General features: G+C 37.4%; 2 protein-coding genes across 2 annotated transcripts; both read right to left on the reverse strand.

The window, feature by feature from the left end:
- Positions 1 to 669: 669 nt before the first annotated feature.
- LOC101126792 (unconventional myosin-Vb-like) lies at positions 670 to 5,185 on the reverse strand. The gene is given in 2 exon segments (XM_063699112.1): positions 670 to 1,947; positions 5,132 to 5,185. Coding segments are annotated over 2 exon segments (1,332 nt in total).
- A 7,465-nt stretch (positions 5,186 to 12,650) lies between these two features.
- On the reverse strand, positions 12,651 to 14,512 carry LOC129527275 (cyclin-dependent kinase 2-associated protein 2-like). Its single transcript, XM_063699095.1, has one exon. It carries the CDS (start codon positions 14,330 to 14,332, stop codon positions 14,003 to 14,005), a length of 330 nt encoding a protein of 109 aa, XP_063555165.1. The 5' UTR covers positions 14,333 to 14,512; the 3' UTR covers positions 12,651 to 14,002.
- Between the last annotated feature and the right edge of the window lie 5,481 nt (positions 14,513 to 19,993).

Below are 19,993 nucleotides of genomic sequence, written 5' to 3' on the forward strand. Positions count from 1 at the left end.
TCCATTAAACCAAGATTACACAAAAGCGTTTGAGGACACTGAGGACTGGCACTTCTAATTTTGCTTCAGAATCCAGTACTCAAAATGTCTGGTTTGGAGGTCAGTAACACTGCTGTCTTTGTATAATCAGCCATTAAAAAATATTTTGGGGACATTTCTCAGAAGTCTCATCCCCATATTTTTGTTCTTAACACATCTCACCACAAACTCTACCACACCTATGGTTTGCAAACTTTGGGAAATGTCAGTATATGCCATTATCATGGTTATTAGTACTATTATTCGTTAAAAGCCCTTTGAAGGCAATTTATGTGACTTATATATAGTTAGTATTTTAATTTGGACATTCTCCCGTTATATGCAAAGATTAAAACTCGGCAGCTTCATTTTATAGAATTGGCATCTTTTATATGTCTATGGGGACTGCTTGGTGTCTATAAATTATTATGTGTATTTGCTGGACTGAAATCAAACTTAAAATCTTCCACATTTCAAGTGTTTTTATTCTGAGCAGTAAGTACAAAAAATAATGCCATAGTTGTGTCTAATTCTGTATAGTTCAGCACCCTCCACAGGCTGTCAATCTCTGATTTGATCTACTTTTACCAGATTTAACAGATCCTTGAATTTACTTTACTGTCTATACTTCCTTTTTGCTCACATTGGGAATCAGACTAAACATGCATCTACTTCACTGAGGAACTCCAGATTGAGACATGCTGGGATTGACTCCACGGTTAGGGAAGATGGATGAAATGGAAACAAAACAGGAAACATTTGCTTGGCATCTAATAGCAGTTGCTGAGGGTCATTCTGCTCTTGTAGTTGTGCCTGGATCGTTTGTATAAAGGCTGCTGTTACCTGTTCTTCAAATTCATTCGGGGGAGGCTAAAGGTTTAAAATTTTGACAATCTGCTGGGTGCTGAGAGAGGCACACAGGCAGCACATGGCCTCTGCATCCTCCTGGGTTTTCTTCTTTAATTGCAGGAGCTGGGCTGCTTGGATCAGAGGTTCCATGGTCTGAACTACTCCACTCCGGTGAAGGTTTCTTCCCCAAAGCCACTCCTCAAGCTCACTTATATTGTACCTGAGTTGCATGCCTGTGCTCCAAGAGCAGACGTCCTTCTGCAGGAGCAGGTCATTAAGAGTCACTGCGTTGATCATGTAGAAGAGCTGTTTGAATACCTGCAGGATGATCTCAGGGTCCAAGCCCTGGTCACACGTGACTGTATGAAAGGCATTCATCTGGCGGATGATAGCTTCCAGGCGGTATGAGTTATCCTCATCTGCCATGCTGCAGGAGTGCTTCTGGGAGCCAGTGGGCTTCACACCAGATAGACCCTGAATGCTCTCATTTTCCAACATGGCAGGAACTATCATCGGCTGTAACACACCCTCGGCAATTTTAAAGAGCTGCTGGTAGATCTGAATGGAAAGGTCGCTCAGTACCTGACGGTATTCGGTGAGGTCAAAGTTCTTAAGGCAGTGTTCGTTGTGCTTTGCAGTATTCTGAGTCATGAAGCCCTCATCCCCGCTGTACGGCTTCAGACAGTGAAGAAGGTGGCAGGTGTTGGATAACAAGAATGACATCATCTCAAAGTCATCACTGTGCTTCTTCAGGACTTTCTTAATGCCGTTGGTGGTGGAGGTCATCAGGGAGTGCACCTTGAGATCATCGTTGGTTTGGTCCGTGAGCCGGATGCACATGTAGAGGATGTAGGCGGGGAGACAGGGCACTGTGTCCAACAGCATCTGGGGCTTCAAGTCTGTCACCAGGTTGAGGATGAGGAGGGCCTCGCCCTCTTTGTGGCACTCCAACATGCCCTGGAAATCCTTTTCTTTCCACTGAACTGTGACCTGCCTGTTGAACTCATGGCGCTTCCTCTCACTCTGGGCCAACGCCTTGGCAGCTTCTTCATGTAAATCTTCAGTTGCTTTTAGAGCTTCCTCTCATTCTTTTCCTCTGACTTTATTTTTCACCACAGAACTTCCTATCAACTAGTATGTTGAATATTTTGCTTATTAACTTTGTTTATTGTCTTCTCCCTCGATTAGAATATTAGCTACTTGAGTACAAGGATTTGAGCCTGTTACGTTCACTGCTGAATTTTAGGCTCCTGGAAGATACCCAGCATTCAATAGAGACCACACAATAAATATATGTCAAATAAATGAGTCTGTAAGTTCATCAATTTATTTGCCCATATGCATTAACTTTTGCCCATATACATCCAATAACTCTTGTTATATGAAATCAACTGTACTATTTGCTTCATGTAATAGTTTAAAAATACATATGTGTGTATATAAATATATACAGAGATCATAGACCTAACTCCATCTATATATGTGTGTATGTGATATATATAAATATATACACACATATATATGACTGACATATATATATAAATATATAACACACATATATATAACTGACATATATAAATATATACACACACATAGATATGACTGATATATATATATCTATCTTGTGTAAGTGGAATCAGGCAGTATTCAAACATACTTTCAATTAGTAATGACTATAGTTTAAATAAGAGAAAGTTTAAAGATTCTGATAGTTTAAATAAGAGAAAGCAAACATCACTACTACTAGTATTTGGGGAAAAATATTACAAATAGAGATATTATGATAAAGCGTACAATATTTTTTATGTTTGTGCACTTAGATCCATGTTCAAACTTTGGCTCACCTATACATGTATAGCACATTGGAATATGTGCTACAGTATGCCATTTATAAAGACTGAAAATAATAGTTTATAAACATTATTATTTATTTAGCAACATCATAAGCTTGGTTTCAAAAATACCTGAATTACATAGCATAATCCCAGTGCTGGAGAACAGAACAATAGCTGCCAAGGGTTAGGGTTGGCTGGAAGATGTGATTAGTGAGGGGTAACGTGAAAACATGTACTTTGTTTGTGGTGATAGAGCAGTTCTGCATCCAGATAATGGTAATGGTTACATAAATCCACACTTCATAGATCTATACACACACATCACACATACATTCAAACACATCTGTACATATAAAATCCTTAGAAATATGAATAGGGTCTGAACCTAAGTTAATGGTATGGAAACAATGTCAATTTCCTGATTTTGGCAACGTACTAGGTTAAGTTAGATATAATCATTGGGGAAAGTTGCCTGAAAATAGCATGGTCATTCATTTTCCTTCTTTTTTTAACTTCTTGTGAGTCAAATTATTTTAAAACAAAGGGTATTAAGCAAAGACAAAAATTTGAAAGTTCAAAAATCAAAGCCCGTATGAATTTGGACATATTATTTGATTTCTTTTGTAGACGTTGATTTCTTCACCTGTAAAAATGGAATAATAGTATGATTCCTATCTCATTATTGTCATGCTTAAATCATACCACTTAAGTAGGTGCCTGTATATATATATATATGTGTGTATATATATACATATATATACATGTATATATACATATATATGTATATATATACATATATATACACACATATATATACACTTATATATATACATATATATATATACACACACACACATATCTATATATATGACTGACTTTGACTGACTTAGGTCTATGATTTAAGATGTGGAAATTGGAATTTACCAGAACATTTGTGAATTGATTTGTTCTTATGCTTCACCAACTGTCATGGTAAAGGACACCTTAGCCCCAACTCATAGTATGAAAACACGTAAATGCTTCTATGTACCCTAAATTTCTCTTGGTTAAGCTTTATACATTTTTTTTGTTTATGACACAGAAATATGATCACAAAGCACATGTGTACCACAATACAAATTTCATGTATTTTGTCTCTGTATTATGTTTTCTTTCCATTTATGTCTTTTCAAGCTAACAATTCCTAATCTCCTAATACAGTGGGCCTTTCAAGCACTTACTTCTTTAGATAGTCATGTTCTTTTAACTAGGATCTCACAGATAAAGTTATCAAAGCTTGGAAAAGGATGAAGAACCTTGACTCCTTCCCCTCTCCATCCCCCACTAAATTCAATTCGTCCCAACCTTGTATTTGTTTTATTCTTCTGGAAAAGAAAATATAGTCATCACCCTCAATAAATATACAATCTAGTTAGAGAGATATGACTTCAGAGTAGGATTTCTTAGTTTTGATTTTGTTTATCTTCCTTTAGATATTCAGAAAGACCAAAATGCTGTATGCTTATGGACTGCAAACAGTATGAGTCGAAAACAAAAGTAATAAATGTTACCTCTGACTTTATTATAATGTTAGGATTGTTAATAGTTAACAACTGCGTACTGAAGGAAGATTTAAATTGAATATTTCTAAATGGGAAAAATTTAAAAAGCAGTTGAGTCCATAAATTTTAGGACCCAGAATCTACTGAGCTAAAAACTCAATGGGAGTTAATTCTCTGTTGGTGTTGTAGCAATTCTTGAGGTTATTTGTGAAGACTCACATGAGAGCTAAACAATAAAAGAGGACTGAGACCATTTCAAGGGATGGAGAACACCTTCCTTTCTTGTTCAGATGATGCTCTGAGACATTGCTGTTTATTTTGACTGCCTCTTTGTAAACAAACTTCCACTTAGGAACTTAGAAACCACCTGTAAACCAACAGCCACAAAAAAGTGGGGAACTCAGTGTTTAAGCATTATTGTTCACCAGACACGGTACTGGGCACTTACATAAATGGTATGGTTTAAGCATGACAATAATGAGATAGAAATTCTACTATCATTCCATTTTTACAGGTGAAGAAATCAAGGTCTACAAAATAAATCAAATAATATGTTCAAATTCATAAGGGCTTTGATTTTAGAAATTTTAGATTTTTTGTCTTTGTTTAATACCAATTATTTTTAAATAATTTGACTCACAAGAAGTTAAAAAATAGTAGAAAGAATGACTGTGTTATTTTCAGCCAACTTTCCCCAATAATTATATCTAACTTAACCTAGTATGTTGCCAAAATCAGGAAATTGACATTGTTTCCATACCACTAACTCAGGTTCAGACCCTATTCATATTTCTAAGGATTTTACATGTACTCTTGTGTAGGTGTGTGTGAGTGTATGTGTGATGTGTGTGTATAGATCTATGAAGTGCGGATTTATGTAACCATCACCATAATCTGGATGCAGAACTGCTCTATCACCACAAAGAAAGTACATGTTTTCATGTTATCCCTCACTAATCACATCTTCCAACCAACACTAACCTTTGGCAGCCACTGATCTGTTCTCCAGCACTAGGATTATGCTTTGTAAATCAGGTATTTTTGAAGCCAAAGCTCATGAGGTTGCTAAATAAATAATAATATTTTATAAAATGTTATTTTCAGTCTTTATAAATGGCATACTGTAGCACATATTCAAATGTGCTATACATGTATAGGTGAGCCAAAGTTTGAACATGGATCTAAGTGCACAAACGTAAAAAATATTGTACACTTTTATCACAATATCCCTATTTGTAATATTTTCCCCCAAAAGCTAGTAGTAGTGATGTTTGCTTTCTCTTATTTAAATTATCTGAATTATAGTGATTACTAATTGAAAGTATGTTTTAATACTGCCTGATTCCACTTACGTAAGATATTTAAAATAGTTAAACTCCTAGAAATAGAGTAGAATACTGGTTGCCAGGGTCTAGAAGGAGGGGAAATGGGGGTTGCTGTTCAATGGGTATAAAATTCAGTTATAACAGATGAATAAGTTCTAGAGATCTGCTGTCAACAGAGCACCTATAGTTAACAAGATTGTATTGTGCAGTTAAAAATTTATTAAGAGAATATATCTCATGTTAAACATACTTACTTCATTAACAGAAAAAAATGGAATATTTTACACATAAAATTACATATATGCCTGAATTTCACATTTCGTTTCACAAACTGTACTGGTGCTAAAAAGGTATTTTTGTATTAAAAAACATCTAACTGAAGGAAAAGTTACAAATGAGTGATCATTCATAAATAAAATATAATCCTAGGGACCGCTGTTTTCCATTTTGAATACCCTCCACAATTAGTCTTAATAATTATGTTGACTGAATGCAAAATAATGATTTCTCAAGAGGCAATAGAAAATAGAGAATAAGTCCATTCTTGAGAAAATTTATAATTAGTGAAAGTAATTTTTTCATCCCCTTTTCTTATTTAAATCTCAAGTACTCTCTGCCACTCTGCTCTTCTTTCTGGGGTAAAATATGCCAGCTATCCACAGTCAGGGCATTCTCTAACCACTCCTCCCTAGAGATGTCTACAGACTTTTACTCAGTTAGACTGTCTTGTTGCCTGTCTTCATATAAACTTCGCAAGAGGTGTGGACCATTCTCTTAGGCCCCTGCATGGCAGTGCATAATATATTCCATGCTAATTATCTAATGAGGTTCACTAAATTAATCTTTTATTATACCACATAAAATACTCTTAGATCTAACAGTACAAAAATTTCCAATTATGGGCCGGGCGCGGTGGTTCACGCCTGTAATCCCAGCACTTTGGGAGGCCGAGCTGGGCGGATCACGAGGTCAGGAGATCGAGGCCATCGTGGGTAACATGGTGAAACCCCGTCTCAACCAAACATACAAAGAAATTAGCCAGGTGCGGTGGCGGGCACCTGTAGTCTCAGCTACTCACAAGGCTGAGGCAGGAGAATGGCGTAAACCCAGGAGGCGGAGCTTGCGGTGCGCCCAGATTGCACCACTGCACTCCAACCTGGGCGACAGAGGGAAACTCTGTCTCAAAAAAAAAAAAAAAGAAGAAGAAAATTCCAATTACATCACTTCTTTGAATTACATCCTGACTAATTCAAAGAGGGTATCACAAAAATAGAAATGATAGCGACAGAAAATGGTCCCAATTTTCATTGCACTGTTGCTAAGACCACCTTGCCACTCATCATTATAGAATGCCTTTCAGGTAACATAATAAGAGCCATTTTTAAAATGGAACCTTACTATACCCATGTGTGACAGGCAGAGGGAGTCTATTATTATTCATAGTTTACAGATGAAGCAGTTAGATTTGCCCCAGGTCACTGGCTTATTAAATGACAGGCTAAGACAGAACCAAGTTTTATTCTCAAATAAGACCATAAAGAAGAGGATTGATCCAAATGAATTATAAAATTTTCTTACAGCCCCAGTAACAATAATAGATAAGCTAATGATTTCTTTAATAAAAATCTGGTATGACAAGTAGAATGTGACAGAACAACATGATCAATTAATCAGATTTGGGTAGTAGTTTGGTAGCTAAATGTTGGATACTCTTGGACATAAAGATGACAGTATTTATGACGATAAAGATGACCATTCCACAGTTTGAGAATTTCTACAGAGAGAGATGAAGAAAATTTCTGAAGTTATTGAAACTGTGTGAAGATGAATTATGTGGTTGATGAATTGCTATCATTCTAAATGGACTTCACTTTCTGAAAAAATAACGCATAAGGATGAAATATGTATTGAATGAAAATTATATTTTGTTTTTCCATTTTTTACCTAATAAAAAATCAGAAAAACAGATTTTTTTAAAAAAAAGAAGACTATAATAGACAATGGAGACTAGTAGAGGCAGTAGGTAGGGCAGTCAGGGTTGAAAAACTACAGTGTACTAAGCTTCGTATCTGCATGATGAGATCAGTCATAAACCAAACCTCAGCATGGCACAATATACCCGGGTAACAAACCAGCCTAGACATTTGTGTAAAATGAGATAATTGCAGGGTAGTTTTAAAAGTCATTCCGCTTATGAAAATATGGAATGTTGTGCACATTATTTCATAGACTTTGTGCTTAGTTAAAGGTCTTAACCAAAAATTCTAAATGATTTCTCCTATTAATAAATAAATATCAATAACATCATTTTAATGGGCTCTATGAAGACCTTATTGTGTGATTGTATCATAATTCAGCAAGTGCCCTATTGTTGAACACTTAGACTTTTTCTGATTATTTCCCTTTACAAAAAATGCTATATTATAAATTGTTGTATGTATTTTTAAGTTATGAACTTGTTAGGGCAAAAGGTGAATAAATGTAAGGTCTTTGATAAATACTGTCAGAATTCTCTCCATAGAGGATACGATAAAGCATCTTTTCATTTGAAGGAGCAAGAATAACTGCTAAATACTTCTGAGACTTCTAGTACTTTTTTGGTTTTAAGTTTTGTTGTTGTTTATTTGGTTTTTTGGAGGTTTTCTGTTTTGTTTTATAAGTAGGTTTCAGTATTACTAAGTATTCAGTCATGGTGGATATTCGAAGAATAATTTCTCTCTTTGGGATTATTCCTCTAACACTATGAGCAAGTATCACTGTGTTCTTTCTCTAAAGGAAAATATAAAGCATAGACAAATTAAATGCTGCTCAGATTCTAAAACTATGAAAATATAACAATGGAGAAACAAATAGCAAGTCTGTAGCTACTCAATGACTTTAGCATTGAGTGGATCCTAAAATGCCTATTTTTGCACAGAATGAAAAAGATACAGCATGTTCCTTTGGAAGATCAAAGTGAGAAAATTGACTACAGCTTTAACAGCTTTAAAATAAATTTTTGGCAGAATGGAAAAGTATGCATAATTGAGAAAAGTACACTAATCTGTAGAATAAAATAGATATAAAAAGAGGCTAAACCGTAATGCTACTGCCTGTTCTTTTGACAACAATCTTCCAACTGTCCCTGACTGCTGTGTTTAGGGAATCAAAGTTTAGAGCTGAAAAAAATAGGAGGTTGGAGAGTTTAGGACGAAGGCAGTGTAAGGCTGTGTAAATTGCAGAGAAGTCGGAGCCAGAAGACTTGAGTGGCATGCGATTGTGGATGGGCTATGAAATCCGGCAGCCTGCCTTTAAATACCAACTCAGACATTTACTAATCCTATGATCCCAGGCAAATACCATATCCTCTCTTTGGCTCAGTTTCTACATTTTTAAATAGGGATAAAATTAGTGCCTTACTGCCGGGCACGATGGCTCACGCCTATAATCCCAGCACTTTGGCAGGCCGAGGCGGAAGGATCACGAAGTCAGGGGATCGAGACCATCCTGGCTAACAAGGTGAAAACCCATCTCTACTAAAAATGCAAAAAATTAGCCGGGCGTGGTGGTGGGCGCCTGTAGTCCCAGCTACTGGGGAGGCTGAGGCAGGAGAATGGCATGAACACGGGAGGCGGAGCTTGCAGTGAGTTGAGATCGCGCCACTGCACTCCAGCCTGTGCGACAGAAGGAGACTCCGTCTCAAAAAAAAAAAAGTGCCTTATTTTCCCAGTGCCTGACTCATATTATTTATTAAATATTAGCCATTCTTTTATTATATAACTAGATTGGAACTGGGCAGGTCACCTTACCTTGTGTCTCAATTTCTTCAACCGTAAAATGAAGTAGTTAGACAATGTGAGCATGTGATATCACAACTAGATGTGAAAGTCTATGGTCCTATCAGAACAGCAACAACAACAAACTCACTGGATGCTATCATGCTACCATTAGAGTAGGTTTGGAAATGATCCGAAGCCAGCAAAGTGAATATGAAAATAAAGAATTCAGAGCACAGTAGGGGAGAAAAGGAGAGAGGAGAAATAAGAAAAGTCACTTTTACAGATAGATTTTTTACATCTACATTTATCATCTGATACTATAATTATATCAAATATGTGATTGATTGCATAGGCAATAAAGTTACTATAAAACAGTCATTTGTGCATTGCAAGAAGAGTGGTTGTTTCCAACTTCCTTTTGTAAACCAATAAGTGAATGAGGCAGATCTCAAGTGATTTAGAGATTTTGCTTTGCAAGGTGGAGGATACACCTGGGAAAAAGAATCACAAGTCACAAGTAGGCGATGTCCTATGCTTTTTCTAAAGAGGGTTTTGGGAACTTCAATATTTAAAGGAGAAAGAGGAAGCAGGCAGGAAATTAAACCAGGGGAGGAAAAGAAGGAGAGAGGGAAGGCAAGGAAGCTAATGGCTACATTCTTGTGAGGCTCTGATTAGTGCTCAGTGAATCTATATGTTACATGTGGCAAAAACAGGAGGAAGGAGTCAGTTGTGCATTCATCCTCTCTCTCAGTAAATCTACATTTTACATAAGTTAAAGTAAGCATATGAAATTACAGCTGTTTGGGAACAAAAGGATGGCAGTTTTTGCATGACTCAGGTTCCAAGCTTAATTTTCCTTTGTCATAGTGAGTTTGGGGTCCTGAGATTTTATTTTCCTTTCACACTTTCTACCAATATAAAGCTTCCTCATAGATGCCTTCTTTTTTCAAACATTAACAACCCTCGTGGTTTTCTCTCATTTTAAGTACAGAAAATATAATACTGTACAATAATTTTATCTGTCTTAAATACAAGACTGCTTATGATTCACTTAAAATAAAAAAATGGCTCCACATTTCTGGCTTTTAGTTGGATTATGATTTCAACCAAAAATCAGAGCTTTTTAACGTTGAGTTTGAGTTTCACAGACCCAGTAAAGTGGAAATATAGACTTTTTCTTAGGACAGTGTTATGACACTCAAAAGAATCGTGGCCAAACTTAATTATCTGTTGCAGACATCATTGCAGTTTTTTACTGAACTATCAGAGACTTTCTTGTGCCTATCACAGTGTATACGCTAAACACATATTACAGGGCCAGGCACGGTGGCCCATGCCTATAATCCCAATGCTTCGACAGGCCAAAGCAGGAGCATTGCTTGAGGCCAAGATTTTGACACCTGCCTGGGCAACATAGCACAGCCCCATCTCTAAATTTTTTTTTTTTAATTAGCCAAGCATGGTGGCAGGTGCCTGTAGACCAAGCTACTTGGGAGGCTGAGATGGGAGGATCTACTGAGCCCAGGAGTAAGGTTACAGTGAACTATGATCACACCCCTGCACTTCAGCCTGGGTGACAGAGTAAGACCCTGATTCTAAAAATAAAAAATAAATTAAAAATACATAAATACATAAATAAGTATTATGGAATCAACAAATAAATAAATTGAAAAAAGGATTGAGTAAAATTACTTAGTAATGAGGCCTTTCTTGTCTATCCTTATATAAAATAAATCCCCAGGCCCCCACATGCCCCTTACTGTTCTTATTTTTCTCCATACCATTCATAGTCATGTTATACTACATATGTATTTGTTGATGGTCTTTCTCTTACTGGTAGAATGTAAGCTCCATGATAGAAGAGATGTTGTTGATGTTTTCCTTTGTATTTTTTTCACTGCTTAATTCCCAATGCACACAGTAAGCACACAATAAATATTTACTGTATGGATATTTAAGCAAGTCACTTCCCTCAATTTCTTCAAATTATTTATGTCACTTTGAAGGTAAAATCTCTCTTCTATACATCATTTTTCCTTCAATCTCCACTTTTAATATCTGTCACTGGCAAACTTAATAAGTTGTTCAGGTCAATAATGAGAAATTTTAAGCACTTTATTAAATATTTATTGAGTGTTCCTCTATAATGGACACTCTACTATACATTTCTGCCTTATTTGTGAATGTATTCAATGTAATTATGCCACACACGTAGACTTCCAGATCCTTGTGTCAAACTTACTTTCCTTGGCTTTGTTGGAGAACACATACTGTTATGAAGCTCACTTTAAGGCAAACATTTCTTGAAAATACAAAACTGATAGATATATGTATGTAGGTTTCCTTCTTATATGTCTTTTACAAGCAATGAAGTTGTATATCTCCTTTAGTGTTTAATATGTTTCATCAGATAATGACCTAGAAGTTTTATCAAATTTTTCTGTCCACCTTTTGAAGGTGTATGAGAGTGAAAAAATGCAGTCTGCTGCTTCACTAATAAAACTAGGACAAACGCCATTCCAACTGAAATATGTGAAACACTTGGTTTTATTAATTTGAAGCATTTTAAACCTCTAAATTTGGAATCGAGTCAAGACATTTCATAGAAAAACTGAATTTTTTTTGTTTATTTTTTCATCTTGATAACTTGTAATAGTTTACAGCCACAGTGGCAGCTTTTATATGTGTACATGCATTTAAATACAGTTTCATAAATAGCCATGTGACAAAATATCTGCCTCTAGGCAAAAAAAAAAAATATTTGCCACTAAATGAACATCTTTAAGTAATATTGAAAATAGATGTGAAGTAATTTTTTATCTAAAGTGACTGTAGCCTATATTAAGACATACTCACTGTAACAATTCAAGTTTTAAAATCCTTGTTTTATAACTCAAAAATGTGTCTTTTCCAAAAAACACATCTTTACATTTATTGCTATTGTACATTCATTTGGCAGGAAACAGGGATGTTTGATGTCTTGCAATGATAAAACAATCATATTCAATAGAAAATTATCTCACATTCTGCATGACTTTTGAACATTCTATAAGATAATTACATAAGTGAAAAACCAATTTGTAGATATTTGAGTGAGTACAACCATTTAATAAATGTGAATAAAGCATTTCAGAACATTTTAATGTACACTGCATTTTCTGATAGTAAGATTTTAGGTTAAAATAAGATTATACTTTAAAAAGCTTACCATTTTGAAAAAAAAATCATATCACTGTTGGCAATGCCTTTTTCATATTTGAGATGCTAGTCCAACATATTGCATATCCATTTGTTTTTGTTTGATTTTATTGTTATTACATTCATGGTAATACTAAAATACACACACACACAATTACTTAGGTTTTTTTTTTCAATAAAAAGCCCAAAGAAAAATGCTGACAACGTTGAGTTGAAATTTTGAAATTGGGTTTTATAATTCTGCCCACATAGCAAAAGCTGAAATAGTCTATGAAGATGTAGTTTTTGAAAGAATGAAGCAAGTAGTAAAACCAACAAAACCAAGTGAAAATTATACAAGGAAACACAATAATAAGTTAACAAAGAAATACACTTTTTCTTCATGTTGACAAGACATGATTTATTCCTTTCTAATATTTTCCCATCTCTTATAAATATATAAGCTTGCTTGTTAATACTTTGTCTAACCCTAATTTTTATTCTGTTACCAATGTCATTAATACTTTATTTTTCTTTATTTCTCTTGTAAAGTGACTTCTGAACTTCCTAGTTTGTTTAAACTATCGCAAGGTCACAAAACCAAACACTGCATATTCTCACTCATAGGTGGGAATTAAACAATGAGAATACTTGGACACAGGCAGGGGAACATCACACACTGGGGCCTGTCATGGGGTGGGGGGCTGGGGGAGGGAGAGCATTAGGAAAAATACCTAATGTAAATGACAAGTTAATGGGTGCAGCAAACCAACACAGCACATGTACACATATGTAACAAACCTGCACATTGTGCACATGTACCCTAGAACTTAAAGTATAATAAAAATAAATAAATACATAAATAAAATAAAATGAATAAAAAATAAATACAAACATATTAATCATAAGTAAATGAAACATCTGATAATCTCATTATGTCTGGTAGTAATGTCACCTCTGAGTATTTAAATATCCATCTACATATTTCTTTGCTAAATTTCCTTTTATTTCTCCTTTATATTAAACTTTTTTTTAGACAGCACAACTCCAAAGCATCTTTTATTAATATAGAAAGGTCATATTTAGCAAAAGACACAAGGCAGGGAAGTGTCAGGCCTGAGGCCTGAGCTGTGCTGAGGGAGAAGGAGGCTCCGGACAAGTGCTGGGAAGGGCTGAGTGGTGGGGGCCACAGAAAGTTCCAGTGGGCAACACTGTCGGCAGGTCATGGGTGGGACTCACGGGGACCTCGCTGCTAACTCTTGTTGCGTTGGCGGGGTGGGATGGGGTGGGGGGTCCTCAGTGCTGCCACCTGGAGTGAGAACCGCCTCTTGGTTCCTGGAGGGCACCCATCAAGGGACACAGGACAGGAAGCCCAGGATGGTTAGTGCAACTAGGGATGAAGGCCAGGGAGAAGCAGGTGCTCTGAAGTCCAGACACAGAGGCCTAGGAGCTTCCTGTTAAGTGTGGGCGTTCCGCTCTGTCTCTACCAGGCACTCTGACTAGGGATGGATGATACCTCTCTTCAGGCACTTCGCGGCGCTCTTGCTGCCAGCATAGGTGGGCCGGATCCCTTTGCCCATCTCCCCTGTGACCAACAGCAGTTCCGTGTAGGTGCTCTGGGAGCCCTGGGCACCAGGTGGTTTCATGGCCTGCACACAACCGACGGTAGGCGGTCCAAAGTCTTTAAACAGCGGTCTGCAAGGGGCAGTGGCTCCCGGCCCTGAGCCCGACGGCGACAGGACGCTTCCTGTAGGGACCGGAGTGCCTGGCCCAGGGGTGCTGGAGCCAGGGGTGCTGCTGGGGGCAGGGGTGGTAGGTTTGTAGGACATCCCCAACTCCTGGGCGCTGGGGAAGCCAGCAGGCTGCTCTTCGGGGGTTGGCTGCGGGACCGCTCCGCAGCGATCTGATTGGCAAGCGGGCTGCACGCCCCCTGGTAAATCTATATTAAACTTTTTAACTGCAATTTGTATTAATCTAAATACAGTTCAAATATTCTCCATGAAAATTTCACATTTGAGTTGAGACATCCTAAAATGTAAAATACACAATGGATTTCAAAGATTTCATATGAAAAAAGAATGCAAACTATCTCTAATAATTTTTATATTGATTACATATTGACCCAATATTTTGGATATATATTGGGTTAAATAAAATATACAATTTAAAAAAATTATGCTACATTTTTGTTAAAAAATTTAAATAAACTATATATGAAATTATTTCTTGGGATAGAAAAGGGGACGTGATTAAATATTTACTTAAACTTTTTTCAAAAACATATCTTTAAAACACATTTTCAAACACAACAAAAGTATTTTAACTTTGAATAGGTAAAATAAACTTATTCCTGCTGAAATTCAATCATGGCATGATTTCCTTTGTATGCATTTGAGGACTCTGTTTATAACCCAGATAAAAACATAAAACTTTTGAAACTCTTCTAAGAATGTCTAACACAAATTACCTGTATAGATATCACAGCACAGACGATGCTGAGGCCGGACTGACTGAAGAAGAACAGGCTGAAGACGCTGTACTCACACAGCAGCTGGCCCCCAGGTTACCTGCCCTTCATGTACATGGCGATGGTCACCTGGCTCACCAGCAAAGTGAACAACAGTTCGGTGGCGGCCAGCCACATAACTGTGTAGAAGGTGGTCTCCTTCTGCTCCTTGCGTGACTTGCACAGCACCACGATGGCCACCAGGTTGCCCACCACCCCGAAAATGGACGGTCCCAGGCTGTCCAGCAGATTGGGCTCCAGGCCGAGGACACATTGGCCTGGGAAGGGGTTAACATGACAGTGGCTGGTGGTACGCAGCCCTGGAGTGCGAAGCTGAGTCTGGAGATGGCAGAAGAGAGACAAAGCCACCATGAGTGAAATGACCACCTGCAGGGCGTTAGACCTGCGCCCAGGAAATGGGATGCTAACATGACAAGGGAGGAACTCAATCCCACTCTCTGGATTGCAACCACTTACCAACGGCAGCCACCCAAATCTCCAGGCTCCCTCTGCTCCTGCCAGCAGCACACCCTTTCTGATCTTAATATTTATAAACTGAGCCTCCCATTCCTCTTCCTCCCCCCAGCCTATCTCACTCCACTGACAAGACCCATCTCCAGGGAAAGGTAGCTCCCTAGTATTATTCCCGACAGATTCTGAGTTAATAAAATGCACATTGAAACCCTGGAAGACAATTTGGAAAGCGCTCTCTTTCCTCCTTGGCTCCCCTGGCAGCGCCCCATCTCCGCGCCCTTTGACCGATGGCCCACATCCCATGTCACGTGTAGCCTCCCCAGTGGTGGGGCCTAAGACAATGAAACCTAAGACTAATTGGTGTACCTGAGGAAGAAGTGAATTCTAAAAGCTAGGAAAACATATTTGGGGGAATAATCAAGGAAAACGTCCGTGGCCTTGTGAGAGACCTAGACATCCAAATAAAAGAAGCACAAATAACACCTGGGAAATTCAACACAAAAAGATCTTAGCCTAGGCACACTGTCATTGGGTTATCCAAAGTTAAGACAAAAGAAAGAATCTTAAGAGCTGTGAGACAGAAGCACTAGGTAACCTATAAAGGAAAACCTATCAAACTAACAGCAGATTTTGCAGCAGAAACCTTAAAAGCTAGATGGGATTGGGGCCCTTTCTTCAGCCTCCTCAAACAAAACAATTATCAGCCAAGAATTCTGTATCCAGCAAAACTAAACATCATATATGAAAGAAAGATACAGTCATTTTCAGACAAACAAATGCTGACAGAATTTGCCATTACCAAACCAGCACTGTAAGAACTGCTAAAAGGAGCTCTAAATCATGAAACAAACCCTGGAAGCACATCAAAACAGAACTTCATTAAAGCATAAATCACACAAGACCTATAAAACAAAAATACAAGTTAAAAAGCAAAAACAAAAAACAAAAACAAAGTACAGAGGCAACAGAGAGCATGATGAAAGCAATGGTACCTCACTTTTTAATACTAATGTTGGTTGTAAATGGCTTCAATGCTCCACTTACAAGATACAGAACCACAGAATGGATAAGAACTCACCAACTAACTATCTGCTGCCTTCAGGAGACTCACCTAACACATAACAACCTACATAAACTTAAGGAAAGTGGTAGAAAAAGGCATTTCATGCAAATGGACACCAAAAGCGAGCAGCGGTAGCTATTCTCATATGAGACAAAACAAACTTTAAAGCAACAGTAGCTAAAAGAGACAAAGACAGACAGTATCTAATGGTAAAGGTCTCATTCAACAGAAAAACATGACAATCCTAAACATACATGAACCTAACACTGGAGCTCCCAAATTTATAAAACAATTACTAGTAAACATAAGAAATAAGATAGACAGCAACACAATAATAGTGGGGGACTTCATTACTCCACTGACAGCACTAGACAGGTCATCAAGACAGAAAGTCAACAAAGAAACACTGGATTTAAACTATACTTTGGAACAAAAGGACTTAACAGATATATACAGAACATTTCATCCAACACCTACAGAATACACATTCTATTCAACAGCAGATGGAATTTTCTCCAAGATAGACCATATGATAGGCCATAAAACGAGTCTCAATAAATTTAAGAAAATTGAAATTGTATCACGCACTCTCTCAGATCACAATGGAATAAAACTGAAAATCAACTCCAAAAAGAATCTTCAAAACCATGCAAATACATGGAAATTAAATAACCTGCTCCTGAATGAGCACTGGGTGAAAAACAAAATCAAGATGGAAATGGAAAATATTTCTTCGAACTGGATGACACAACCTATCAAGACCTCTGGGATACAGCAAAGGCAGTGCTAAGAGGAAAGTTTGTAGCCCTAAACACCTATGTCAAAAAGTATGAAAGAGCACAAACAGACAATCTAAGTTCACATCTCAGGGAACTGGAGAAGCAGGAACAAGCCAAACCCAATCCCACCAAACAAAGGAAATAACCAACATCAGAGCAGAACTAAATGAAATTGACACAGCAACAACAACAACGACAAATACAAAACATGAATAAAACAAAAAATTGGTTATTTGAAAAGATAAACAAAATCGATAGACCATTATAAGATTAACCAAGAAAAAAAGAGAGGAAATCCAAATAACCTCACTAAGAAATGAAACAGGGGATATTACAACTGACACCACTGAAATATTAAAGATTATTCAAGGGTACTATGAACACCTTTTGGCACATAAACTAGAAAACCCAGAAGAGTTGCATAAATTCCTGGAAAAATACAACCCTCCTAGCTTAAATCAGGAAGAAGTAGATACCCCAAGCAGACCAATAAAACAAGCAGCAAGATTGAAATGGTAATTTTAAAATTACCAACAAAAAAAGCCGAGGACCAGACAGATTCACAGCAGAATTCTACCAGACATTCAAAGAATATTTTCTTTCATTCAAAGAAGAAATGATACCAATCCTTTCACACTATTCCACAACACAGAGAAAGAAGAAACACTCCCTGATTCATTCTATGAAGCCAGCATCACCCTAATACCAAAACCATGAAAGGACATAACCAAAAAAGAAAACTACAGACCAATATCCATGATGAACACAGATGCCAAAATCCTTAACAAAATACTATCTAACTGAATCCAACAACATATCAAAAAGATAATCCACCATGATCAAGTGAGTTTCATACCAGTGACACAGGAATGGTTTAACATATGCAAGTCAATAAATGTGATACACCAAATAAACAGAATTAAAAAAATAACACATGATTTTATCAACAGATGCAGAAAAAGCATTCGACAAAATCTAGCATTGCTTTATGATTAGAGCTCTCAGCAAAATAGGCATACAAGGGACATACCTTAATGTAATAAAAGCCATCTATGACAGACCCACAGCCAACATAATACTGAATGGGGAAAAGGTGAAAGCATTCCCTTTGAGAATTGGAACAAGACGAAGAGCCTACTCTCACCACTCCTCTTCAACATAGTACTGGAAGTCCTAGCCAGAGCAATCAGACAAAAGAAGGAAATAGAGGAAATCCAAATCGGTAAAGAGGAAGTCAAACTGTTACTGGTTGCTGACGATATCATCTTTCACCTTGAAAACCCTACGGACTCCTCTAGAAAGCTCCTAGAACTGATAAAAGAATTCAGCAAAGTTTCCAGATACGAGATTAATGTACACAAATCAGTAGCTCTTCTATACATCAACAGCTACCAAGCTGAGAATCACATCAAGAACTCAACCCCTTTTACAATAGCTGCAACAAACAAACAAAAACAAACAAACAAAACTTAGGAATATACCTAGCAAAGTAATCAAACGACCTCTACAATGAAAATTACAAAACACTGCTGAAAGAAATCATAGATGGAGCCAAGCACGTTGGCGCATGCCTATAATCCCAGCTACTCGGGAAACTGAGGCAGGAGAATCGCTTGAACCCGGGAGGCAGAAGTTGTAGTGAGCCGAGATCACACCACTGCACTCCCACCTCAGCGACAAGAGTGAAACTACCTCTGAAAAAAAAAAAAAACAAGAAAGAAAAGAAATCATAGATGACACAAACAAATGGAAACACATCCCCATGCTCACGGATGGGTAGAACCAATATTGTGAAAATTACCATTCTGTTAAAGGCAATCTACGAATTCGATGCAATCCCCATCTGAATACCACCATTATCCCTCACAGAATTACAAAAACAATTCTAAAATTAATATGGAACCAAAAGGGTGTCATGTAGCCAAACCAAGGCTAAGCAAAAAGAACAAACCTGGAGGCATCACACTACTTGATTTCAAACTGTACAATAAGGCCATAGTTACCAAAACAGCAAGGTACTGGTTTAAAAATAGGCACATAGACCAATGGAACAGAAGAGAGAACCCAGAAATTAACCCAAATACTTACAACCAACTGATCTTTGACAAAGCAAACAAAAACATAAAGTGGGGAAAGGACACCCTTTTCAACACATGACGTTGGGATAATTGGCGAGCCACATGCAGGGGAATAAAACTGGATTCTCATCTCTCACCTTATACAAAAATCTACTCAAGATGGATTAAGAACTTAAACCTAATTCCTGAACTGTAAAAATTCAAGAAGATAACACTGGATAAACCCTTCTAGACATTGGCATAGGCAAGGATTTCATGACCAAGAACCCAAATGCAAATGCAATAAAAACAAAGATAAATAGCTGGGACTTAATTAAACTAAAGAGCTTTTGCATGGCAAAGGGAACAGTCAGCAGAGTAAATAGACAAATCGCAGAGTGGGACCCCTGACCCTGACCCCTAACCCCTGACCCAAACCCTAACCACTATCCCTAACCCTAACCCCTAACCCCAACCCTCACCCTAACCCAACCCTAACCCCTAATCCCTAACCCCTAACATCTCTTAAACCCTAACTCTAAACGTTGACTCCTAACCCCTAACTCTGACCCCAATCCCTACCTCCAACCCCTAACCCTAAACTTAACCCC

This window comes from Gorilla gorilla, chromosome 16 (genome assembly GCF_029281585.2).
Source record: "Gorilla gorilla gorilla isolate KB3781 chromosome 16, NHGRI_mGorGor1-v2.1_pri, whole genome shotgun sequence".
NCBI classification, from domain to species: Eukaryota; Metazoa; Chordata; class Mammalia; order Primates; family Hominidae; genus Gorilla; species Gorilla gorilla.

Excerpts from the sequence above, each read along its gene's own strand:
- LOC129527275 (XM_063699095.1), bottom strand. The coding sequence starts at position 14,332 with ATGTCCTACAAACCTACCACCCCTGCCCCCAGCAGCACCCCTGGCTCC.